Source organism: Xiphias gladius, chromosome 21 (assembly GCF_016859285.1).
Source record: "Xiphias gladius isolate SHS-SW01 ecotype Sanya breed wild chromosome 21, ASM1685928v1, whole genome shotgun sequence".
NCBI lineage: Eukaryota > Metazoa > Chordata > Actinopteri > Istiophoriformes > Xiphiidae > Xiphias > Xiphias gladius.
Window position 1 is genome coordinate 9,423,315 of NC_053420.1, and position 22,426 is coordinate 9,445,740.

General features: G+C 36.6%; 3 protein-coding genes across 7 annotated transcripts; 2 read left to right on the forward strand and 1 right to left on the reverse strand.

Annotated features, from left to right (window-relative positions):
• Positions 1-1,721: 1,721 nt before the first annotated feature.
• Positions 1,722-9,865, forward strand: slc5a8l (solute carrier family 5 member 8, like). The gene is given in 15 exon segments (XM_040116268.1): positions 1,722-2,479; positions 2,889-2,954; positions 3,228-3,279; positions 3,591-3,658; positions 4,022-4,176; positions 4,540-4,680; positions 4,773-4,902; positions 5,015-5,103; positions 5,422-5,534; positions 6,930-6,997; positions 7,118-7,204; positions 7,324-7,489; positions 8,437-8,571; positions 8,691-8,776; positions 8,902-9,865. Coding segments are annotated over 15 exon segments (1,824 nt in total). The 5' UTR covers positions 1,722-2,125; the 3' UTR covers positions 9,016-9,865.
• Positions 9,863-12,334, forward strand: si:ch211-105j21.9 (sialomucin core protein 24-like). 2 transcript variants are annotated; one of them, XM_040116270.1, is made up of 4 exons: positions 9,863-10,287; positions 10,747-11,238; positions 11,352-11,504; positions 11,592-12,334. In XM_040116270.1, exons 2-4 carry the CDS (start codon positions 10,758-10,760, stop codon positions 11,717-11,719), a joined length of 762 nt encoding a protein of 253 aa, XP_039972204.1. In that variant the 5' UTR covers positions 9,863-10,287; positions 10,747-10,757; the 3' UTR covers positions 11,720-12,334. The 2 variants fall into 2 exon arrangements, with proteins under 2 accessions (XP_039972204.1, XP_039972203.1); XM_040116269.1 differs by having other exon boundaries at positions 9,864-10,287; positions 10,742-11,238.
• On the reverse strand, positions 11,806-21,538 carry sycp1 (synaptonemal complex protein 1). 4 transcript variants are annotated; one of them, XM_040116264.1, is made up of 35 exons: positions 21,515-21,538; positions 19,900-20,029; positions 19,542-19,626; positions 19,398-19,441; positions 19,119-19,283; positions 18,892-18,959; positions 18,672-18,745; positions 18,497-18,555; positions 18,311-18,377; positions 18,019-18,092; positions 17,827-17,935; positions 17,048-17,142; positions 16,772-16,956; positions 16,612-16,679; positions 16,470-16,531; positions 16,252-16,368; positions 15,987-16,091; positions 15,757-15,860; positions 15,537-15,654; positions 15,318-15,388; positions 15,157-15,238; positions 14,986-15,048; positions 14,837-14,899; positions 14,685-14,747; positions 14,464-14,580; positions 14,266-14,376; positions 14,068-14,160; positions 13,887-13,961; positions 13,685-13,771; positions 13,451-13,597; positions 13,205-13,258; positions 12,989-13,060; positions 12,792-12,899; positions 12,585-12,650; positions 11,806-12,463 (listed from the first exon to the last, which is right to left on the reverse strand). In XM_040116264.1, exons 2-35 carry the CDS (start codon positions 20,026-20,028, stop codon positions 12,323-12,325), a joined length of 3,141 nt encoding a protein of 1,046 aa, XP_039972198.1. In that variant the 5' UTR covers position 20,029; positions 21,515-21,538; the 3' UTR covers positions 11,806-12,322. The 4 variants fall into 4 exon arrangements, with proteins under 4 accessions (XP_039972198.1, XP_039972199.1, XP_039972197.1 ...); XM_040116265.1 differs by lacking the exon at positions 21,515-21,538 and adding an exon at positions 21,264-21,357 and having other exon boundaries at positions 14,068-14,154; XM_040116263.1 differs by lacking the exon at positions 21,515-21,538 and adding an exon at positions 21,264-21,357.
• Positions 21,539-22,426: the final 888 nt, after the last annotated feature.

The window sequence follows — 22,426 nt, forward strand, 5'->3', positions numbered from 1 at the left end:
GTCTGTGCAACTCTGTATCTAATTTTGTCCAAAGTGGCCTGAAGCAGTGTCGACTAGGTGTCACAAAATGCTGAAAAGCTTTTTTTCCGCTTGAAAGAATGTATCATTTGTTAATCACCATTCAAATTTTAACCCGAGTTTTAGATCCTTTTCCAAAACAAACCTAATCTGTCTCTCATTTGAGCAAAAATTAACTGAAGCTTCTTTTAATGCAAAGTATTTCAATACACTGAATGTGCATGCACAGATCATGCTTTGTGTATTGTGGGTTAAAGAAATTAACACTAAAGAACAGTAGGCAATGTGCACAGCTCAATAAACAAACTGTTACAGTTAAAACGTGTGCAGAACATGGGTAGAAAAACATGCAGAGAGGGTTTATCTAATCTTTTCTCCTGGTAAAAAATAAAAACTGCCGCAGTAAACACCAACATTAATGTCCAAATGTCGAATATTTCAGATGTGGACCACAAACTACTGACAAGTCAGTACCTCGACTTAAAAAGTGATAATACAATTAGAATTATCCACCCAACACCTCCAGAGTGCAGGGACTTCCTTAACTTTCCTTTTTCTTTAATGACTGTCAAGATAGCCGAAGTCTCTTTGATACATTAAGGTAACATTGTAAAGTATACGGTTGTTTTTAAAATCACTTTTATTAGTTAATAGTATACTGGGATTCCTACAGACAATCACACATCCTGCGCTGTGCAGTAAATTAGACTTAATATATTAAATTGTATATACACCAAAAAGTCTGATTAACTTCTTTTTAATTTCAGTACCACAGTACACAGTACCTCTTACTGAATTGAAGTCCTCATCTACTAAAAGTTATATTTTACAATGCACGTAGCTAACTTTGTGTCATTTGCTCACACACTTATTACACATTTATTATTACAATAAAACACTAGAATGGCACTCAATAGAGCGCGGGCCTATGCCAAGGCCGGGAAAAAAATTCAAATAAATATATAATAATCATATTAAATGATCCGGATCTGCCCCAAAATTGAAGAGGTTCTTCCATGGCCCATGCCCCATCCCTCCAGCAACTTCGGTGCAAATTGGTTCGGTACTTTGTGCGTAATCCTGCTGACAAATAAACAAAACAGAAAACCACAAAACTTGGCAGAGAAACAGTCCAATGAAAATTCAGTGTTCATCTTAGCTGCTCTTTCTCGCTCTACTGCTCACCTTTACAACCATTAACAGTATGTGCCATTTGACATTAACCAGTTTTAATCTTGTGGCTTGATATGCCTTGTGCTGGCCTAAACATCTCTGTCAGCAGCTTTACGCCTACTTTTTTCTCTCGCATCTGCATTATTGTTTTACTGTAGTTGTAACGTTTTTCGTGTGACCCCTCTGCGTTGTTATGTTCGAAATGATGTGTTTATCTATCTATCAAGGGATGATAATCAAAGATAAAGATGTTCTAAGTAAAACAATGGTAATCACATAAAAATATTATACGACAGTAGTAGTGACCCAACCTTAATGATTTAACCCTGCCTTGCCTCCTGAAATTCCTGACATAACCAATGACTACTGAGTAACCTGGAGCTGTCATCTTCAAAAGAGAAAGTCTCTTGTTTCAGGCACATCACAGGATACTGACCTTTTACCATCACTAAAATTATGGCTGACTTCAGTACAATGTGTCCTTGATGGATTATTAACTAAAGTGAAGAAATCTTTATAGTCTGCTGAATGCTTTAGAGTGGACCAGAGCAGAAATAGTTGAGGTATCTGAGTGTTCTACTGGCAAAGCGGAACACAACAGGCAACTAAAACCTGGAAATCTGAGGATTTTTCCATTCTTTGCTGAAGGTCTGAAGAGAAACTTTTAATATGAATGCAGCTGATTTTTAATCTTTTTGACAGTTGACAGATTCTGAAAAGTGCTGAAAAGCTTTTTTTGCTATCTTTAGAGTGTATTTTTGCTTTTGGCATTGGTATATGTACCCCTGGACCTAAGGGCAATTTCGGGATAATTATAGGGAAGAACATTAAATATTGGCAAGATACCATAATACAGAAATCCTGCTGAATCTAAGCCTTCTTAACTACAGCTCGAAGAAAAAGGTACGAGGACGCTCCATCTGCTGAACTAACCATGGTTGGTACAGGTGGTCCAGTGGCCACTTTCTCTGTGTGGGATTATGTGGTATTCGCTGGAACGATTTTGGGGGCAGCTGGTATTGGGCTCTTCCAGGCCGTTCGAGGCCGCAAGGAGACCAGCAGCGCTGAGTTCTTGTTGGGCGGACGGCAAATGACAGCGGTGCCGGTTGCCATGTCCCTCACTGCCAGCTTCATGTCTGGCATCACGGTCATTGGCACCCCGGCCGAGGCCTACCAGTTTGGAACTGCCTTCTGGATTTTTGGCTTTTCCTATGCTATCATGTCTGCTGTCACTGCTGAGATCTTTGTCCCACTTTTCTACCGACTGGGGATCACCAGTGCCTATGAGGTGAGGTGTCACAGGCATCTGAATCATTTTAATGGTACAAGAGCTTGCCGACAGGTGCAGCAGTAAATAACTTACAATTAACGACCAATAAGGCAAGCATGCTTTATTTGTAGGCTATAGAAATACAACACTTCTATAGTTGATGTTTCTATTGATTCATCCACTATAGTTGGCAGTGTCTTGTTTAAAATGATCAGTGGTTCATAAGGCTGTACTGTATCCAACTGGTATAAAAGAATGTCCTCCAAAAGGTGAGTATAAGTTGGGAGTAAAACATAAAGAAACAAAAACAAACAAACACTTTTAATATTCTGTAAATATGGATGTGTATAATAAGCCATTATGTGTGAGCAATCCAATCCATCAGTTTACTGACGTTTGACGGTTTAAGTTTCCCTTTTATTTCTAGTACCTGGAGATGCGCTTCAGCAAGCCCATTCGGATAATTGGCACATCAATGTACATTGTGCAGACGGTAAATAAAACTATGCTTTTACTGAAAAAGAAAGAGGAATATTCAGTCACTTTTTGTAATTAGATAATTAAAAACAAAACTACAAAACAATGAAGAGTTGAACAAATGCCCTTGATTAAAATGATGAATCTAACAAGGTAAACAGCACCTGCCTTTTTTCTTTTTGACTTTATGTAAAATTGATTCTTGATGCCAATTCCAAGAATACATCAATATGAATCCCATGGTTGTTATGCTTCAATCTAATCAACTAATGGTGGGATCTTTTCTCAGGCTCTGTACACCGGTTTGGTCATCTATGCTCCAGCTCTTGCACTAAATCAAAGTAAGCCGAAACACAAAAAGCTCACAAAACTAGGGTAGATAAGTATTTTTTTAGGTTTTAGCCTTACTAAACTATAATACAGATACAGTGTTCTGTCTAATCTCCTTACAATGATCTATATTTTCAGGACAAAATAGTTTATGTACTACTCATATCACTGTTATGACATTAGTTTTTCTTTCTCTCTTGTGTGTCACACGTGTTCTTGTTATAAATAAAGGGAAAACCCAAATTGAGTGTCAAGTTACAGAGATGGATACTTATATCATTTTAACCTATGAATCATCATGGAGCTTTTATTTCCATACTAGTCACTGGACTTGATCTGTGGGGAGTGCTAGTGGCTACAGGAGTGGTGTGCATCCTCTACTGCACTTTGGTTCGTACTGTACATTTCAAAAAGTATTATAAATTGTACTGAATTAACGATCTGTGTACCCAACAGTATACAAAAAGTGTGTAATGTAAAAAAACATGGACTAAGATCCTCAAGTCCAAGTGTGTTTCTATTTTAAAGAGTCAGACCAAAAACAGTCTGGTTCATTATGGTTTTTATGAACAATTTTACACTTTGGCACCATCATACACCTATTTTAGTTTGTGGTTCATAAAATTGAAACTGCATGACAATGTATCGTTGTAAACATTCGAACATTTCAGTAAGCCTCAACTCAGCATTAAATGGGAAAGAATACACAAAAGCACATGGAAATGTTCAGCTATCCCTAGAATTTTGTTTCAGGGCGGTCTGAAAGCAGTAATCTGGACAGATGTGCTTCAGATGGTGATCATGCTGGCAGGTTTTGTGGCTGTTATAGCTAGAGGAGCTGTACTGCAGGGAGGCCTGACGAAGATTTGGGAAGATGCAGGCCAAGGAGGCCGACTAAAGGCCTTTGAGTAAGTACACCAGCAGACTAGTGTTTGTTGTAAGAGTGTGTTTTAAACTGATAACGCTACCAGATAGGTGGGGCTTCCTGGATCAGAGCAATTGAATGAGCTTCTTCTAAGTTTGCAGCCACAGGGAAAGAAACTAGATCAACATTCTTATAATTTCCTGCTACCCCTAATTGCTATCGTATCTACAGAAGGAAGCTTCACTGGAAACTGTTCTGCACTCAGTCAAAAAAAACTGATTATATCAGTGATTGACAGACCTCTTACTAACTTAAAAGTGACACCCTACATTTTTGGAAGTCTGTACTGTGATGTCCCCAAACGGTACCTTCAGTATTCTTCTGTATCATTGATATTCTATCAAAGTTTTGACCCAGATCCTCTGAAGCGACATACTTTCTGGACCATTATAGTCGGTGGTAGCGTGATGTGGATCTCTATCTACTCTATCAATCAGTCCCAGGTGCAGCGCTACATCTCCTGCAAAACCCTGGGACATGCCAAGATGTGAGTGTTCCTGCAAGGCAGTGCAACAGCAAACTGTTCTATTGACTGTGAGCCAAGGTTCATGCACTGACAAATCTTCTCTTATCTTTCAGATCTTTGTATGTGAACATGGTTGGCTTGTGGGTAACTGTGAGCCTGGCTATGTTTTCTGGCCTCACCATGTACTCAATTTACAAGAACTGTGACCCACTAACAAACGGTGATTTGAGCACATCTGACCAGGTAACTGCAGCTGCAGTTGTCTCCCAACTCCGCCATCACACGGCCGTCATACTGTGTCTTACCCAACAAATTTTAGAGTCAACAGTAAAAATGGTCTATATTTGTAAACCAGCTGCTGCCCTACCTTGTGATGGATATTCTGGCAGACTACCCAGGAATCCCTGGCTTGTTTGTGGCTGCTGCATACAGTGGGACCCTTAGGTGAGGCCTGAAAAACAAGGAAAAATGTACTATTTTGCATCAGAGTCAGGAATGCTGTATTGATAAGGAAAGGTACAGCGGTGAGGAAATAATGAGCTAGCGATACCTGGATCATGTTGCTTCCTGAGAAAAAGTCCACATCATTGTTACTGTTGCATTTACATTTCCAGTCCTTTTATTTACACATTATGCAAGCAACCCACCATCTCCCTGCTACCCGAGACTAATCTTATCTAAATGCTAATCTACCATTTAAATGCGTCAGCCTTACTGTTTTTTTTTTTCGGTGACAAAAACTTACTGTTGCTTATTTCTCAGCACGGTGTCGTCCAGCATTAATGCCCTGGTCGCTGTCACCGTGGAAGACTTTATTCTCCCTGTGTGCAAAAACCTCACAGAGAGACAAGTGACCTGGATGAACATGGGCCTGAGTAAGTTGTGTCAAAAAATACTGTCGTGCTAGCCCACGAATGATCACGTACGATAGAAATGTGGAAGGAAAAGAGTGAGTGAAGCCAATTTTTTGTGATTTACAGAAAAAAAAATGTTCAGAAGAAAATGTTTTCCTTAAGACCTTTGTCAATTATTAAAACATGCCTGGAGCAAAAAGGTCCTCAAACACTTCATAACCTAGTATGAGTTTAAAGCAGATTCTTATTATGAATACCCCAGTAATCACTATACAGTAGGACTCCTATCACCCTCTCACTCCAAGAAACTCACTAGATGCCAGTAGACACCAAGATGACAGCTATCTCATTCTGTTACTGTTAAGAGATAGCTAAACATGTTACCAGCTCCACTGTGCAAGTTATGACGTTACCATAAATGTGTTAAAGGCATACAAAATCGAGTTTATTTTAATTACGTCATTATGATTTGTGAAGAAAAGAAGATTTCACAGGACACGATGCACAAACATTGGTTAATGTTACAATAATGTGCAGGATTTCTTCAGGAGATTTAATGAGAAAAACATGCACAGGCAGGAACTCGTGAGCTTCTTTTGGGAAGGTTAAGGTCAAGGGTGCGGCTCCACTATCTCATTTTCCCTGGGAACGCTGCAACAGGAGAATAATTCAAGACATTGGTTAGTATGGATCTGTGTGCTATTTTTACACAATGTTACAATGTTCCTGTTCCTTGCAGTGCACTGGAAGGTGCTGATTAGAGCTGTTATTTATAGGAGTGAAACAGACAGAAAACAGGGTTTCTGAAGGGTTCACAAAGTTAAATTCAGGATTTTTAAGACCTTTTTCATACCACATAAAATGAAATTTAATATCTCTTTCATAATCATGCCAGCAGAAGTATGAATAAAAAAACCAGTAGGGATGATATGACCCAGAATTACTTATTATTATTTCACTGTTTTTTTTCTTTTTGGCAGTGAAACTCCACAAAAAGGATTACAGCTTGCTGCGCACACAATCCTCTGTCAAAACAATCCCGCTTCTAGTTTCTAAGCATGAAACGTCTCCTGACAACCCACAATTGGATACAAAAAAATGCTCATAAATAACATTACTGCCTATGGCAGGCAAGATAAAAATATTTAGGACTTTTGCTAAATTCAATTCAAGACCTTTCAATGGATTAGGTTTAGGATTAGGGTTTGCAGACCTGCTGAAAATTCATACATCAGTGACATTTATCACAAAAGTTTGATGAGAAAATTTAAAGTTGTACGACCCAGATGTAGCTTTCCTGTAAAATCTGTGTGTAAGAATTTAGCTCATCTGCCTTAAACATTTGTATCTGTATTTTTGGAAGTTGCGAGGACACCTTTTCTTTTAGTTTAATAACGCTGATTTAACATCTCCCAGGTGTGTTCTTTGGGGCCCTTTGTATCGGGATGGCTGGAATTGCTTCAGCGATGGGAAGCATTCTGCAGGTAAACCTATCCCAACACCCTGCACTAACACGCACTACTGTAGCCATTCACTGCTCTACAGCACCACCATGAGCTGCATATTAAAAACTACAAGCCTCCTTCCAATTTTCTAATTTTCAGGCTGCTCTGTCCATATTTGGCATGATCAGCGGGCCTCTTCTCGGTCTTTACCTGTTAGGCATGTTTTTCCGCACAACAAATTCAATAGTGAGTATTTTCTATTACTGGAACCTTTACTAGAACAACTGCACCCTCTGACAACACAAAACAAAAAATCTTGTGACACATCCATGAAATGTTTGACTCCAGTCATATTTACTTTGCAGGGAGGACTACTGGGAATGATTATTGGTCTAGCGTTGACTCTGTGGGTGGGGATTGGAGGCCAGATCTACCCACCAACACATGAGAAGACAAATCCTCTGCATCTCAGCACTGTGGGCTGCAATAGCACCATGAGCCAGAACTACACAACGACAGCTCCCTGGACCAGTCCAATGACTCTGACCCCGCAGCCTGAGTGAGTCATGTTACGTAAAATAAAGGTCCATTTGATGATACTCAAGCACATGACTTGGTCACAGTAATATGTAGTAATACTGGTGGTCACTAAAATTAATGCTGACTTAATATTCAAACACCGATTCTACTGAAAACAAGTTGAATAAAACTGAATCATTAGGAAAAAACCAATCCAAAGCCTAAAAGACTTAATTTCATTGGCAATTCATCATGAAAAGTAAAAACATCTCCGAAAACATTTTAGCCTTACAGCTTTCATCACTGTATCCCAGCTCAGAGGCAATGTTCCCATATGTATGCAACAAAAAACAGGTGCTACATTATCATGGTCTTGGTCCACAAATTTGATTAAGCAAATATGTTGCACCCGCTACTTTTCTGGACTACATTTCTGAAATAAATTTTTGTCTAGGCTGTACATTTATTCCAAAAATTCTAAAATACATGTTAGCTGGATAAAACATCTGAAGATCCCCTTAGAATATTTTATGACCTTCTTTAGACCAAATGATTAATCGAGGAAATAATCAACAGATGAAGTGATGATGAAGCTAACCGTTAAGTCAAAGCCCTACTTTATAAAACTGTGTCATCAGAAAAAGGTGTCACGGATTTTGGTGTATCAAGTGTATAGTAAAAGGTGGATCATCAGAATAGAAGCTTGTGTTGTACAAGAGCTTCCTAGTGAAGTCATAGTCAAAAGTACTCAAATCTACTCTCACATTGTGTATAGTGCCATCCCATAAAGGCCTTATGTGGCTGTAAGACTTGATGTAGTTGTGACTCTATGTGATCGAACGTAGCACGTTGGTGGTAGAAATATTTTAATATCTTCCAATCTTGAGGGTTTTTGGTAGTGTTAATATCACCAAGCAGTTTAACACCACGTGTTAAAGGAATAGTTTGACTTGGATCAGTAAAATGATTTCCTGTGTGTATCAGTGTCAGACCAGCTTTGGCAGACTCCTGGTACTCTCTGTCCTATCTCTACTTCTCTCTGTTGGGCGCACTGACGACAATCGTGTCTGGCCTGCTGGTGAGCATTGTCACAGGTAAGACACCCTTCTCTAACCCCTACTTCCACTGCAGAGACACAACAATGCTGGAAAAGTGTCAATGTTTCATATTAGAACGTGTAAAACTGTTATGGGAATATGGAGCTGTGTTTTAGGTGGATGCAAACAACAGAAGCTGAGCTCTGATCTGTTTGTAAAGAAGAGCGACCTGATCTGCTTCAGCCGCTTTAGTAAATCAAAGGTAAGATTTTGACCCTTTTGTCAGGTAACGGGTAAAAAAGTAAGGATATACCAATATTACTCACTAAACCAAGCAAGATTTTGTTATGTTATTAATATGCTATTTATGTTCTTATCCCACTACAGGTATCAGATGCCCCAGAAAAGGCTGCAAAAGAGATTCACATTGGAGCTGACAACTCAACATTCTCAGAATTTGATGTGATGAGCAACGATGTTGAAAAAGCAACCAAACTGTAATGCTGCAGTATCAATGCACCACTCCTCGTGGAGACATTCTTATTTTTATTTTATAAACAGATGAATGACAAGCCACAATTATTTTGCTGCTACATCGATGTGGTGCATTTGATTTGAGTTGTGCATTTGGAAAAGAAAAAGAAAAAAAATGAACTCTATTACCTGGATGTGTGTATGTATGTTAATACGACTTATGAGATATTTTAACAATGTTGCTAAAAATACATTATTACTTATATTTTGTATTAAGAAGGAGCTTGACATGTAGTAATAAGGCTCAGAAAACGTAAAACTGAACTTACAAAGAATGTAATTTAAATTTAAAAACTTGACGACTTATGTCGCTACCAAACTGAGGTGCTTAAACGGCAGAAAAAAAAAGAAATAGTACGAAAATGTTCTTCTTCTATTACATAATTCTTTAATTAAATAAAGACATTAATGCTGTTGTAATCTTTATCACAATAGGGAAAAGGGCACTTAAAGTAGCACAAGGTTACCACATCTTTTGCTCCACAGATTGTTCTACCCCCATTTCCTGTCCAGCAGTGATGTGGCAAAATTGTTTTACTTTTATTTCCCTTTGTTCAGTTGTTCTCTCTTATACCGACTCCTAGCTCTATATTCTGCCTGAACCCTGTACTTCCTCATTTTATTCTTACACAGAATGGCCCACTGGAATATTGTTGTTGCCCATTTGTTTTTGGGTATTTGTTTATTGCCCGGTTATTTTGATAAGGAATTAGTTCAATCTTTATGAATTACCTGTACAAATTAAACACAAAACAACCCTTTAATAAATATTTTGCACAAAATTCAACAATGTTGACTGAAAACACACATATAAACAGGTATACAAAGTCAGCGCAAGGAACTACAGCAAGTGCATGATCTTCGTATGTGAGAGAAAATACAGAGCAGTGAAGTGAAGAAAAATACATTTACTGTGTAGTTAATGTTTTTGCAATGCAGCTCCAGTTCTATTCTAGGCTGTAAAATTTATTTGAACTGCGTGAGAGGGAGAGACAGAGAGAAAGAGAGAGATTGAGCTTTGGTCTAGGTAACAACCGTGTCCTTTGTCTCCTTGGCAACATACAATAGAAAGTGTACAGAGCTCTGACCTGCCCACTTTTACCTGCTGCTATATCAGCAAATAAACTCTTTAGCTCTTCCAAGTTTGTAGGAAGTGGAGAGTCAGCCGTGACATGGAGGCTGACTCACTGCCAGGGAAGTGAACTAAGTTACTGTTTTCAGTCATACCAACAAAACAAGGTGAGCCGTTTTTTGTTTTTTTTCTAAATCAGTATACAAAAATGAATTCTGTAAAAGTCATTTACTTTTTAATCAAAGTTTGGACTTAGTCAAGCTTTCGCATGAGAGGGAGATTAGAAAATGTTTCCATCAATGTAGCTACAAAAGATCAGAGAGTTGGTAGGCTATTATGTATTTTCTTAGAATGTACAAAGTCATGTCTAGTGTGTACAGTCATTTCCTGCTGCAAGTATGTTAATATAAACTGAAAATGTATTGCATAAGTCCTACTTACACAAGGCACCATGTTTAAGGTATTGTTTACACTGCATAACATTGTCAGGGACTTACAAAACTCAGACTTTGATTTTAAACTGAATATTGCAAAGTTAATGGAAAGAGATGTATTTATCAGGGCAGTGTTTACAGTTTTTATTTTACACAAGTGTTTTTCAACCCATGTTTTGTTTTCCAGTACAGCATCTAGTGCCATGGATACCATCTTTGCTACTCTGCCTTGTTACCTTCTGGCCATTTCTTTTGCTGTGGCACAAAAAGAAAAAGGGAATTTGATTATCGCACCGGCAACAGCAACCCCTGGCTTAAACGTGACAAACACAACTACATTTCTAACATCTTCTAACTCCACTGTACATGCAACTGTTATCTCAAATGTGACTGATGACACAACTCCATTTACCATCACAACCTGGGACAATGAAACATTCAACGAAACCACAAGTCACCCCCAGACTCCTCAGTCAACAACCATCTTGACTCCCCTAACAAATAGTCCCTCACTGACAACTGCCACACCTGGCACTCACGCTCCAACATTTACTGTGCTGACAGTGCCAGCAATCCAGACCTCAGCAGGTAACATTGGTACCGCTGATACTACAGTCATTACAACTGAAAATTCATCTCACACTCTCAATACAACTTTAGATTCAGTGAACAGAATCCCACAAGGTTAGCATCAGGCTCCATTTTCTAATTTGCAAAGTTCTATTAATAATTCAATTGCTCATTTTATGCTTTTATTTAACTTCTGTCAATTACTTCCTTTTTTCCTATGCTTCTAGGTTTTGGACTAAACATTTCAGAAAAGAATTTGACTATTGTCTTCAGTGTTGCACTGGGAGTGTTCGCTGTGGCACTGGTTATGTTCATGTTTCAAAGATGTAAACAGAAAATCCAATACTTGCATCAGCCTCTTAACGACACTAATTACACAGGTAAGTAGCTCTCCAGTCATCAAACAATCAATACAAATTATTTTACTTATTATTAGCAGTTAAAAATACCTATTTAATTTTCAACAGATGGATTTGCAGCAGATGATGATACACTCATAATTTCTGGAGGACTTTATGATGGCCATCAGCTCTACGATAATGTACCTACAGCCCCAGAAGACCAATCCCAATTTCACCTCGAGTTCCTTCATTGAGGACAGACAGTTAACTGCAGTTTGAGATGTCACCTTTGATATAAAACAGACATGGACACAACCAATTTTTCTTCACAACCAAGTTCTTCATGAGAAGCTAAAGGCAGAGAGAAAGGGAAAATGATGATGGGAAGAACATTTAAACAAGAGCAAAACTGATTGATTTGAACATTACTTTTACTGTCACTGTCACTGTCAATACTAGGATAGATATATATATATTAAGATAGTAATACATAACAACTATACCTTTTCCCACACCAACAATATAAACTTGTGCAAAATAAATGACATTTCATGTGAACATCCAGAAATTCTTTCATGGAACAGAATTTTTTGCAAAGTACTTAAAAACATAGAGGGTGACTCCACTCAAAATCGACCTCAGACACCTAAATTCACCTGTCATAAACAATACAATTTAGCTGATCCATAACAATACTTTCTATGCATATTAAGAAATAAAATTGCCTGTTATTATTATTAATGTCTATTTGAGCCATAACAGTACTATCTATGCATGTTAAGAAATTGGGAATATGAACATTTAAAGCTGTGTAATATTGTTGTTAATACTGTTCATCTGACCTGTAAGAGCAATACTTAAGCAAAGATCTTCTCATTGTTCTTCTTTTTTTTCTTGTCACAGCCAGTAACCGCAGTCCAACCAGCATCCCTCATCCTTTTCATTGCAGCTAGCTTCAAGGAATTCCCTGGTGATTTATGAGTGAAAGGGCTCTGGATCTGAAAAAATGTTGAGCGTTTTTTAAATAACATTTACAGGGCTTATTTCATTTTTGTTTGTGCATAAAATGCTTAAAGATCATTTTAAAATAACATAACGCCCACTAGGGCAGTATGTTACCTTTTTGAAAGTGCTGAGTTTTGAGTGTGGAGCAGAAAAAATGGGTGTGGGTGCATTTGCAAAGGTCTATAAAGAAGACAAACAGAAAACCAAATCAGCTCTTCTGGTGATCTTAAACAAATAATCAAATACAATTCACAAAATCAAGAGAGTTGGTACTGTATACTTCTGGCAAATAAACCATCAACCAAAAAAAACAATACTCACCAAGAGATCATTTTGATCAGAGCTGTCAGATTTGGGGTCAAGCTCAATGGTGCTCTTCCCCCAGCGTGCAGCTTTTTCAGGAGAAGGTGGTGTCCCTATTCTGTAGGACTGTAAGGGAATTCAAAGATGAAATTTCAGCAAAAGTCACTGATATTTTTATTCATTTTGGAAAATATCAGAATGATACTGTACATTACTTTGATCTTTGACGTTCTGCCAACCCTGTTTGTAATACTTCTTGGGGTATTCAGGTCTTCATTGTGAAGGTCCTATGATGCAAAGTCAATGTCATTTTCAATTATTATGAATGCTACAGTAAACAGAGATACATAGATTAAAGTAATTGTTAGAGTTGTCTCTATCATCACAGCCAGTTAACATTTACTTTATGGACAGATTAAACTGTAATCTACCTTGGTCTTTGGTGTTGTTCCGCACGACGTTCTGATGGATTCAGTGTCAGATTCCTTGACCACAGAAGACATAAAATGTAATGATGGTCTGAATATGATTAACAGGTGAGTTAATATGCAGTATTTTTACTTAGTTATGACAGCTTGATGATTTATTTTCCAACTCACCTCAACAATTAAGAATGTACCTGAAATGAGAAAATTTGTTTCACCTATTTAAAAAAAATTTTGGTAGATTAAACTCACAGTGCTCTTCATAACTGCAGTTCTTCCATCATCTTGGCTGTAGGAGGGAGTTTTCCTGGTCTTGGAGAAGTCAAACACATGTCTCCTTGATGCACTTTCTTTTGGCGTCTCTGAACATCTTCCTTGTTTATAGTATGAGGTAGGTGACTAGAATTTGAAAAATGAATTACTGGTTAAGTGATGACAAACCATGTCATCAGTGGTTGTAAATTTGCTCATGTACAGACTTTGTACCTTCTTGTTCCTTGCTTCTGACAGCTTAGTAATTTTCATTGATGACATTTCTTTTTTCAAATCAGTTAGCTCCTTCTGTAGGTTTTCCTAATAACAATGAAAGTGTTTCTCAAAAAATGAACTGTCTCTCAAAATGTAAAGCACATTCTGTGTCAATAAAAAGTCAAAAATAAAACTATAACTGATTCAAACTAGGACATACCTTCTTTGTGGTTTCTGTCTTCAGCTGTTGCTTAAGCTGATCATTTTTTGTCCTATGCTTCGATAGATCCAACTCCTGATTTTAAGAATTTAATTTTGGAAATTTTATGATAGAGCTGATTCGTTATCCGATTGTTATTAAATGGTGATAAATATTCATTTATAATTTTTTAGCTTCATACCAATGATTTCCTATGGGCAACAGCCTCAATCTCTTTCTTCTTGTTCTCATCAAGCTCTGCATCCTTTTCTTCAACCATCCGGTCATACTGGCTCTAGTAATGACAACTCAAGTTCCCGCCAATGCAACAAGTATCTGGACTGACATTCGTGCTGTACAAGACCATTTTCAGACAGAACATATTTCATGATGACCTTACCTTATGTTTCTCCATCAGTGCGACCATATCTGCTATCTTGTGTTGACACTTGAGTTCTGCATCTTCCTTGTTCTTCATGGCCTCTGCTGCTGTTAATCTGAGTTTCTGTACCTGTAACACAAGATGCTATTATATTTTATTTTTTTTCATTCTGAAGAGCTAAAAATGTGGCAAATAACTCTACATTATTTAAGTAACCTCATTCTCAAGCTCTGCTGCGAAGTTTGATTTGTACTCAATATCTTTAAACAATTTCTGACAGTCTTCCTCGTTCAATCTTTTAAGGCTCTGGAACTCCTCCTGAAGACTGTTGATCTAAGGACAAAAACAAGCATCTATATTAAACAGGGTATCACTTATTATTTTAAATGTTTTATATTAATATTAAAAAGTGGAAGATAAAAAAACCATCATCATACCACATTTTCAAGTTGACTGGATTTCACAATCTCCTTTGCTATTTGTTTCTTAAGTTTTTTATTCTGAAAATATACAAGTGAACTGTTTAGCTAAATAAATAACAAAGCCATCTGAAGTAATGTATATCTACAGTTTCATAGTCATCACAAACCTCCCTCTGGTATTCCTCCTGGGATTTAAATTTAATTTCAAATTTTTTCCTGAGATTGCACAGCTGAAAACCAAACATTTCTTGTTAGTTCCAGAAAATGGTCAACAATAACAGTAACAGAATTTTCAATTTTCAGTTTTTTAAATCACCTTTGTTTCCACAGTTTTGATCTGTTTTTCTTTCTCTTTAATTCTTTCCTGCAGATGTCCACACTATACAAAGAAAGCACAAAGAAATCATTGTTTACTACTTTCAGAACGACAGGTATCTTTATGAATCAGTGCCGGCCTATTGATAATTGGTTTGGATGGCATTCTTACATTTTCTTCAATTTTCTTCTGCAGAGTCTCAGTGTCTTGACATTTCCCTTGGATTTTGGTTTTAATGGAGTTTACTTCCTCTCTGTTTAATAAAATATAGAAATCTAAATCTTGAAAACTACACAATGCCAAAAATCTAGGTCTCTAACCTGCAAACTTACCGTAAAGATTGGTTTTCTTCTTCGAGTCTTTGAATTTCTCTTGTGAGCTTCACAGCCTTCTCCTCACTTGCCTAATCAGTCACAACAGTTTTCAGAATTTGTTATTCATATGATACAGTAAGTAACGAATAAATAAAACAAAGTGACACCTAACACAAACAGCTACTCTACACATGAAAATGGTCTGATGAAAATAACATTCGATTGGATAATTCAGACCTTCATATTTGCCTCAATAGCTTTCACATTAGCGGATCCACTCTCAGACTGCCGTTGAATGGCCATCTTTTCAGACTGAAGCTCATTAAAGTTGGATAATAGCTCTTCATATTTTACTCTTTAAAATGACATAAATTAAACATTAGACATTTAGATAGAAAAGTTTAATATGATATTCTATAAACCAATATTGTGGAATGGCTGGCTATTAAGAACTCACGTATGAAGCATGATGTCTTTCCTCATTTGCTCCATCTGAAAGGTATGTTCTTCATTTTTCTTCATTTCAGTCAGCAATTGTCCTTCTAGCTCCTGCACCTTGATCTGAGGGTATAAAAAACAAATACACCATCTCACTGTATATTTTTTCATTATAAAACAAATTTCCCAAAGAAGATTTCCTCATTGGGTAAGAGATGAAATGCAAGAAATTGAAAACCATGTTAAAACCTCAGTCACAGTGGACTTCTCCTTTAAATCTTCTTGTGCTTTTTCAGCAGCGTCACAAGCTTTCTTCAGTAGATCATTTTCAGCAAAAGCCATCTGTGTTTCATTCTGCATCAATAAAAAGGGCATATATTTATATAAAGTGGGGTTATAAAGTCTGAGAGTGGTCTCAGACTTTATAACCCCACTGTGTATATTTTTAGGTATCTGTATTAGACTATCAAATAAAACATCCTTTTTTCTGAGATTAAGTATCTTTATGTAACACCTTAAATAGCTGGACTTCTTCAGTTTTCCTTGAAAGCTTAGCTGTGAGTTCCTCTACTCTGACTTCAGTTACGTCAATCTTAGTCTTCATGGACTCTATGGATTTTGATTTTTTGTCCTAGGAACAACAACAACATACAGAGATTGTCTTCAGTCCATTTTCTGCAGTGTTTAGATTACAATGAATCCTCTCTTCCTCTAATTTAAAACACACTTTACCAGTTCATCTTCAAGGATTCTGATCTGCCCATCTTTCTTTGCAATCTGCTCCATGGTCTCTCCTTGTTAAGTAAAACATTTTCTTTCAGCTTGACAGAGAATCAAATAAAAATATCTACATATTTCACACAGTGAGGCTTACGTAAAAGTGTGCTTCTCCTTTCAAGTTCCTTGTTGTTTGCCATGAGTTTATCCTTAAGTTCTCTGGCCCTTGAAAATGAGTCAAAAGAAGAATGTAATGACATGAGGGAAAATTGTAGTTAGTCTGGAAAATACTGTGAATTTACAGGAGTTAATAATACCTCTGTATCTCCAGGGCTAATGAATTCTGTAGCTCCTGAATGGTTGTCTGAATCTGCTCCAGTTTCTCTGCTTGTTGATTTTTAACTCTGCTGAGCTCCTGCAAGTTTAAGTCTTTGCTTTGGATGATCTGTGCATATTCTTCTTTACTTTGTTCCAGGGATGCGGCAATAGCTTCGCAATTTTTCTTTGATGGAGTGATAACGTCTCAGTCAAAGCAGACAGAACACAACAGAGCCCAGTTTCACTGAAAATGTCAAGAATCTCAACACACTCACCTGAGTTTCTTTGCAGTGCTGCTCAGCAGTGTGTAGTTTTTGAAGAAGGGATTCCTGTTCAGTTTTTGAGCTTTTGAGAAGTTCATATTGTTGATCTGTAAAGGTAGTAAATATATGATATAATCTCTTGTATCCTCAAAATATCAAATAATAATGCTCACTGAACTTGAACTGAAATGTGGATAAAAATTACAAGGATGTTATAATTTTTTGTCATTTTCATAAGCAGTTATCCCAGAGTACTGAGACAGTGCACAAAAAAAATAAGAAATGTTATAGCATGGATCATTCAGAATTTAATTCTGAGTTCAGGTATTTAAAAGTTCATTGATGTTTAGTCAAGGCTGTTGTGAAATATGGGATAAACGCAAACCTGTGATTCCAGTTCAAGGGTCACACTGTTAATTTAATCATACTGCTTACCAGAGAATTATCTGAATATCACTGTCACTTGGTTGTTATTCAATTAAACCTAATTGGTCACTGAACATCTGCATTGTTTTTATTACAATGGTTAGTGGCTTCTCTCTCACTTTTTTAAAGGTAATGCTTATCAAAACATCGTTGACAAAACCCTGAATGTTGCTTTAGAGAACTACTGACGCTTAACACAATATTTTTGCATAAAAATACAATTTTCATTGTTAACAATGTAAATGTTAACAAAACAATTTTGGTAAAAAACTTGTTTTACAAAACAACGTTTAACAAAACCTCTTCTGTATAATTTGGCATCTAAGCTACAAACACCTTATTTTAAAATCTAATCATGATCTTACTTGTTGCCTCTTGGAGTTGTATGCAGTGCTTCTGGGTTTCATGGAAGTCAAGCAGGATATTTTGTAGTTCACTTTCCTTATTCTTAAGTTTTGTTTGAAGCCCTGCAACCTGTGAATGCAGCGTCAGTCCTTGAGTTTTGTTTCAAAACGTGTGGTTATATATTTCTAAATGAACTTCTTCTTAAAACTAACCTCTTTCTCCTTCATGTTATAGTCTTGATAATATTTCTCTTTTAGTTCTTCAAATTGCAGCAAGCCCTCTTTCACTGGAAGAAGATAAAATAATTAGTTCTCCTGCTGTTGGACACGTTATCTTGCTTGTCAATCTAAATAATATAGATAAATAATAATAATATAAATAATTCATCCTGTGTCATTTAAAATGGATTTTGTCCTTGATGTTATTTCTGAAGGATTAAAATGTCTTAATATTTGGAGTTACTGTAGTTAAAAGTCTAATAGACATACAAAGAAAAAAATATACCTTTCTGCATCTCTTGTTGATCAGCTTCTGCTTGAATACGAAGGTTTTCGAATGCTGTAATCAGTTTCTATAGAAAAAAGTTACTTGTAAACTGACCATCAAAGCTCATGTCCTATTGTTTTACTACTGTCCAACAAATAAATACTAATAAAAAAAAATTCTTTGTGACAGACTTAAGCGTTTTACCTGAATACTCTCACTATTTTCCATAAAGACGTGATGTGTTTCCTCTCTTTCAGATTCAACTATGAAATGTAAAATTTCACTATAAAATATGCATCAATGTATCAATATTTTCTTCACTTTAATAATATGGCTAACACGTATATGGGCAGAAAAATTTAAAGCAATTTTTACTTACATAAATGCATTCTCTCAGCTGACCGCTGAAAAGTATCTTTGAGTATGTTACACAAGTTCCTGGTTGCGTTGTTTCTATATTAAAAGTTTGGAATTTTATATAAACAAAACATTTTATATAAACAAAACATTTGTATTTATAAATCAGGTTGTCACATTTATCTGGCTTTTACAGAGCATGGCTAGTGTTTCTAACAGTATTTTTCAAACAAAACCCATACTTGTTCCTCAAATCTTGATTTTCACTGATCTGTTCCTCCAGCTTTATGCTGAGACTTTCATTTCCAAACTGGAAAGACAGAACACACAGAACAGTTAACACCATAGATCTCAAAGGTGAGCACTTTCTTGATTGTCAATGATCTTTTTATAAAAAAGAGAATACTGGATATATGTGGTTAGAGAGAGACAGAAAGACAGAGAAAGGAAACTTGTCAAAGAGACATACCTGCAATTCTTGAATGGCTTTGCGCTGAGTTTCAATTGTTCTTTTGTTCTCTTGGAGTCTTCTCTCCTTTTGCACAGTGTCAGAGTCAACTTTGACCTTCCAACACTTAATTTTCTCAACTTCATCAAACAGTTTGGAATAAAGCTGTGCAGGATTGCAATTATTCTGAGGAATAGTCACAATGATGGGAAGTAAACTGAGGCATTTTAGAATAAACATGTTGCAAAGGCCAAGTATATTCTATTTATGGTTCGCATTTTTGTACAATGAAAATATTACCTCATCTTTTTCCATTGGGGGCACAACTTTCATCTTGGGTAAGCCTTTAGAGGAGAGAGAATAATGAATTTATTATAACATGTATGATACTTGCCAGTTCTTTGCATTGAAATGGTGTAGCCAGTGTTGTTTAACAGAAAATACCTTGTCTGGTTGGTTTAGGTGGTGTAACCACGCTTGTATTGGGGAAAGGCATGTTTTGCTCTTTGTCAAAACACATACTGTGACCCTAGAAGAAAAAAGCAATTATGTGTAGTCATCATAGGCATTAATGATTACTGTGTCGATTCATTAATGCTTTCAGCTTACAACAAGGAAAACAATGCCCACAAGAGTACATACTCTATGTTTAAAACTTTCATTGCTGGTAAAAAAGTTGGGTAATTATTGTGCTGAAGGACTGTGTGAGTGCTGAGCTAGCATCAAAGTGTTTTGCCTTTATGTTATTCATTAGTAATCACTGTTAGTTACTGTTGGTTAACTATTGACTAATTTAACTTACCTGCTGCAATGTATTCATGGAATCACCACAGTTCTTAATGATTTCCTGAGGTTTAACAGCAGATACCTGACTGTTATTGACCCTGGGGGGCACCAACAGTTTGAAGTTAAAACCCCGGTCTCTCTCCATCCTGAAATGACCACGTAGTTAGATACAGCTGTTATTATCAAGCATACAGTACAGCAGTGGTGGAAGAGGTATGCAAATCTTTTACGTATGAAAAAGTTTGAGTACAACGATGTAAAAATACGTCATTCAAAGTAAAGGTTTGTCATTGAATATCCTACTTAAGTACAGACTTACAGTTTTATCTGTAAAATTATCGGTACATTTTACTTTTATCAAAGGTAAAAGAACTCTTTCCACAGAAAAATAGCCCCTGTGAGCGTTACCAATCAGCCACTACATTGAAACCAGTTACCGGTTTTAGTGTTGTGGCTGATGGGTGTGTGTGTGACTTTATTAGATTGTGAATACTGATACATCAATGTGTAAGCAAAATTTTACTGTTGTAGCTGCCCAAAGTTTTAGTTAGTTTTACCTACATTATATGCAGTTAGCTAGTTTAACATAGTGGTTCCCAACCTAAGATAAATCTGATGTGTTCTAGGATGATTAATGAGAGGAAAGCGGAAAAACAATGTTCTGCTACACAAATTTGTATTTATTTTTCCGACTTTTGTCTAATCTTTGCTTTTTTGTGAATTATTAGATAATGTTACATCTTTGGCATCCAACGGTAATTTCAATGAAGCCACCTGCTATGTCTCCTTGGATACATCTGAAAAGTGAGAGTAAGAGTAGAGTAGAGTAACGTCAAGTAACTACATCTGTCAAATAAATGGAGTACAGTTAACAGTATATTTCCCCCTGAGATGTAGTGGAGTAGAAGTATAAAGTCGCATAAAACAGAAATACTAAAGTAAAGTACAAGTACCTCAAAATTGTACTTGAAGTAAAATTAATTTGAGTAACGCTACTTAACTTTCCACCACTGAAGTAGTTCACTGAGCTTTAACGTTAACTGTTAATGGCTTACTTAGACTTTATCAAGAGGAAAACATTTTTTGCGGGAATAAAGTATTACAGATAATGTCAGATAACCTGCACATTATTTAATTTCACCCAATGACCTGAAATTAACGTAGTCGTTGGCTCGGTTATCTAATTAGCTTGCTATTGCTAATTAAGTTTATCTGGCAAGTTAACCGGTGCCACTTGATGGTAGCTTACTGAAATAGCTAGGTAGCCAAATTCATTTATTCCAACAAAAACACTGACCAAAAAAAAGCAACCACGCAAAGACATAACAAGTAAAATTGTCGCCACATTATTTTGGCAAACGACAGTCGAGTCATACCTACCTATGGCTGGTAATGTTAAATGTCAAATATTCAGTCTGACTGGTAAAATGTTAACTGTTAACGGTTTTTCAACGTGACGAAGTAGTCGAGCACTAGCAACAACTCTCCGGTTCGTTAACGGTTTATTTCAAATTTCGCTAAAACGGTCACCTGGAAGACTGCATCCATTATCGGACAACGATAGATTTTAAATTGACATGCACACGCTTTTCTTACTAACAAAACACCGAAGTTATCTTTGAACTACTCACCTACGGTGGTGGAAAGTAACATTCATTTATTCAAGTGAATACAATCTTTGAGGTACTTGTATCTTAGCGGATCCATTTCCTGCTACTAAATAATATGCATTATGCATATGTATTTTCCATCATTACCTCCAAACGCGTTGTTTAATAAAACCTGGAAGATTAAGTAAAGTAAAAGCTCTTGCCACTGCCTCTGCCAACCCCGAGCCTCCTTTAGGCCGTCGGCCAAACATTCTGCGAGTGTTGCAGGTTCATTAAGGAATCATAAGTTCAGGAAGGACTGGGACTCGGGCCACGCAGGTAGAAACTGATCAATAAAGCCTTAAGTAAATTTTGAAAGAAAAAAAAAAAAATGAAGAAGTTCCAGAGGGTTTAGACGCTCTCATTCAACACATCGGGTCTCCTCGGCATATGAACAGGACATGCATAATGCAAGGCACAAAGAAAAGAAAACATCTGCAGTCCTCTCTGTGTCTCTGAATTTTGGTACAGATCTAATTTTTGAAAACTTCTCAGATGGGGGGGGAGCTCTGTAAAGAACATTGCTTCAGATTTAATTTTTAGAGGCTTTCAAATGTCATATTTTGACCCAGGGGACCAAGTCCAGGATGATACTCACGTCCTTTCACATTACTTCAGTCTTGTCCAAAGCAAGATACTACTACTACTAATACTACAACTACTACTACTATTACTATATTATCCCTCTCTAAAAACATTTCTCATTATAGTAACATCAAAAATTGACACGTGTTTAAAAGTGGAATAGGAAGGTGATTCTTCTCTTTGTTTGTTATAGTATAATTATTTTTGTCATATCCTACATTTTCCTAGATTTTTTTTTTTTTTTAAGTATCATGATTCTGCCACTTATTTTATAAGCTGGCCTTCAGTACCAAGAGAAGCTATAGCTCT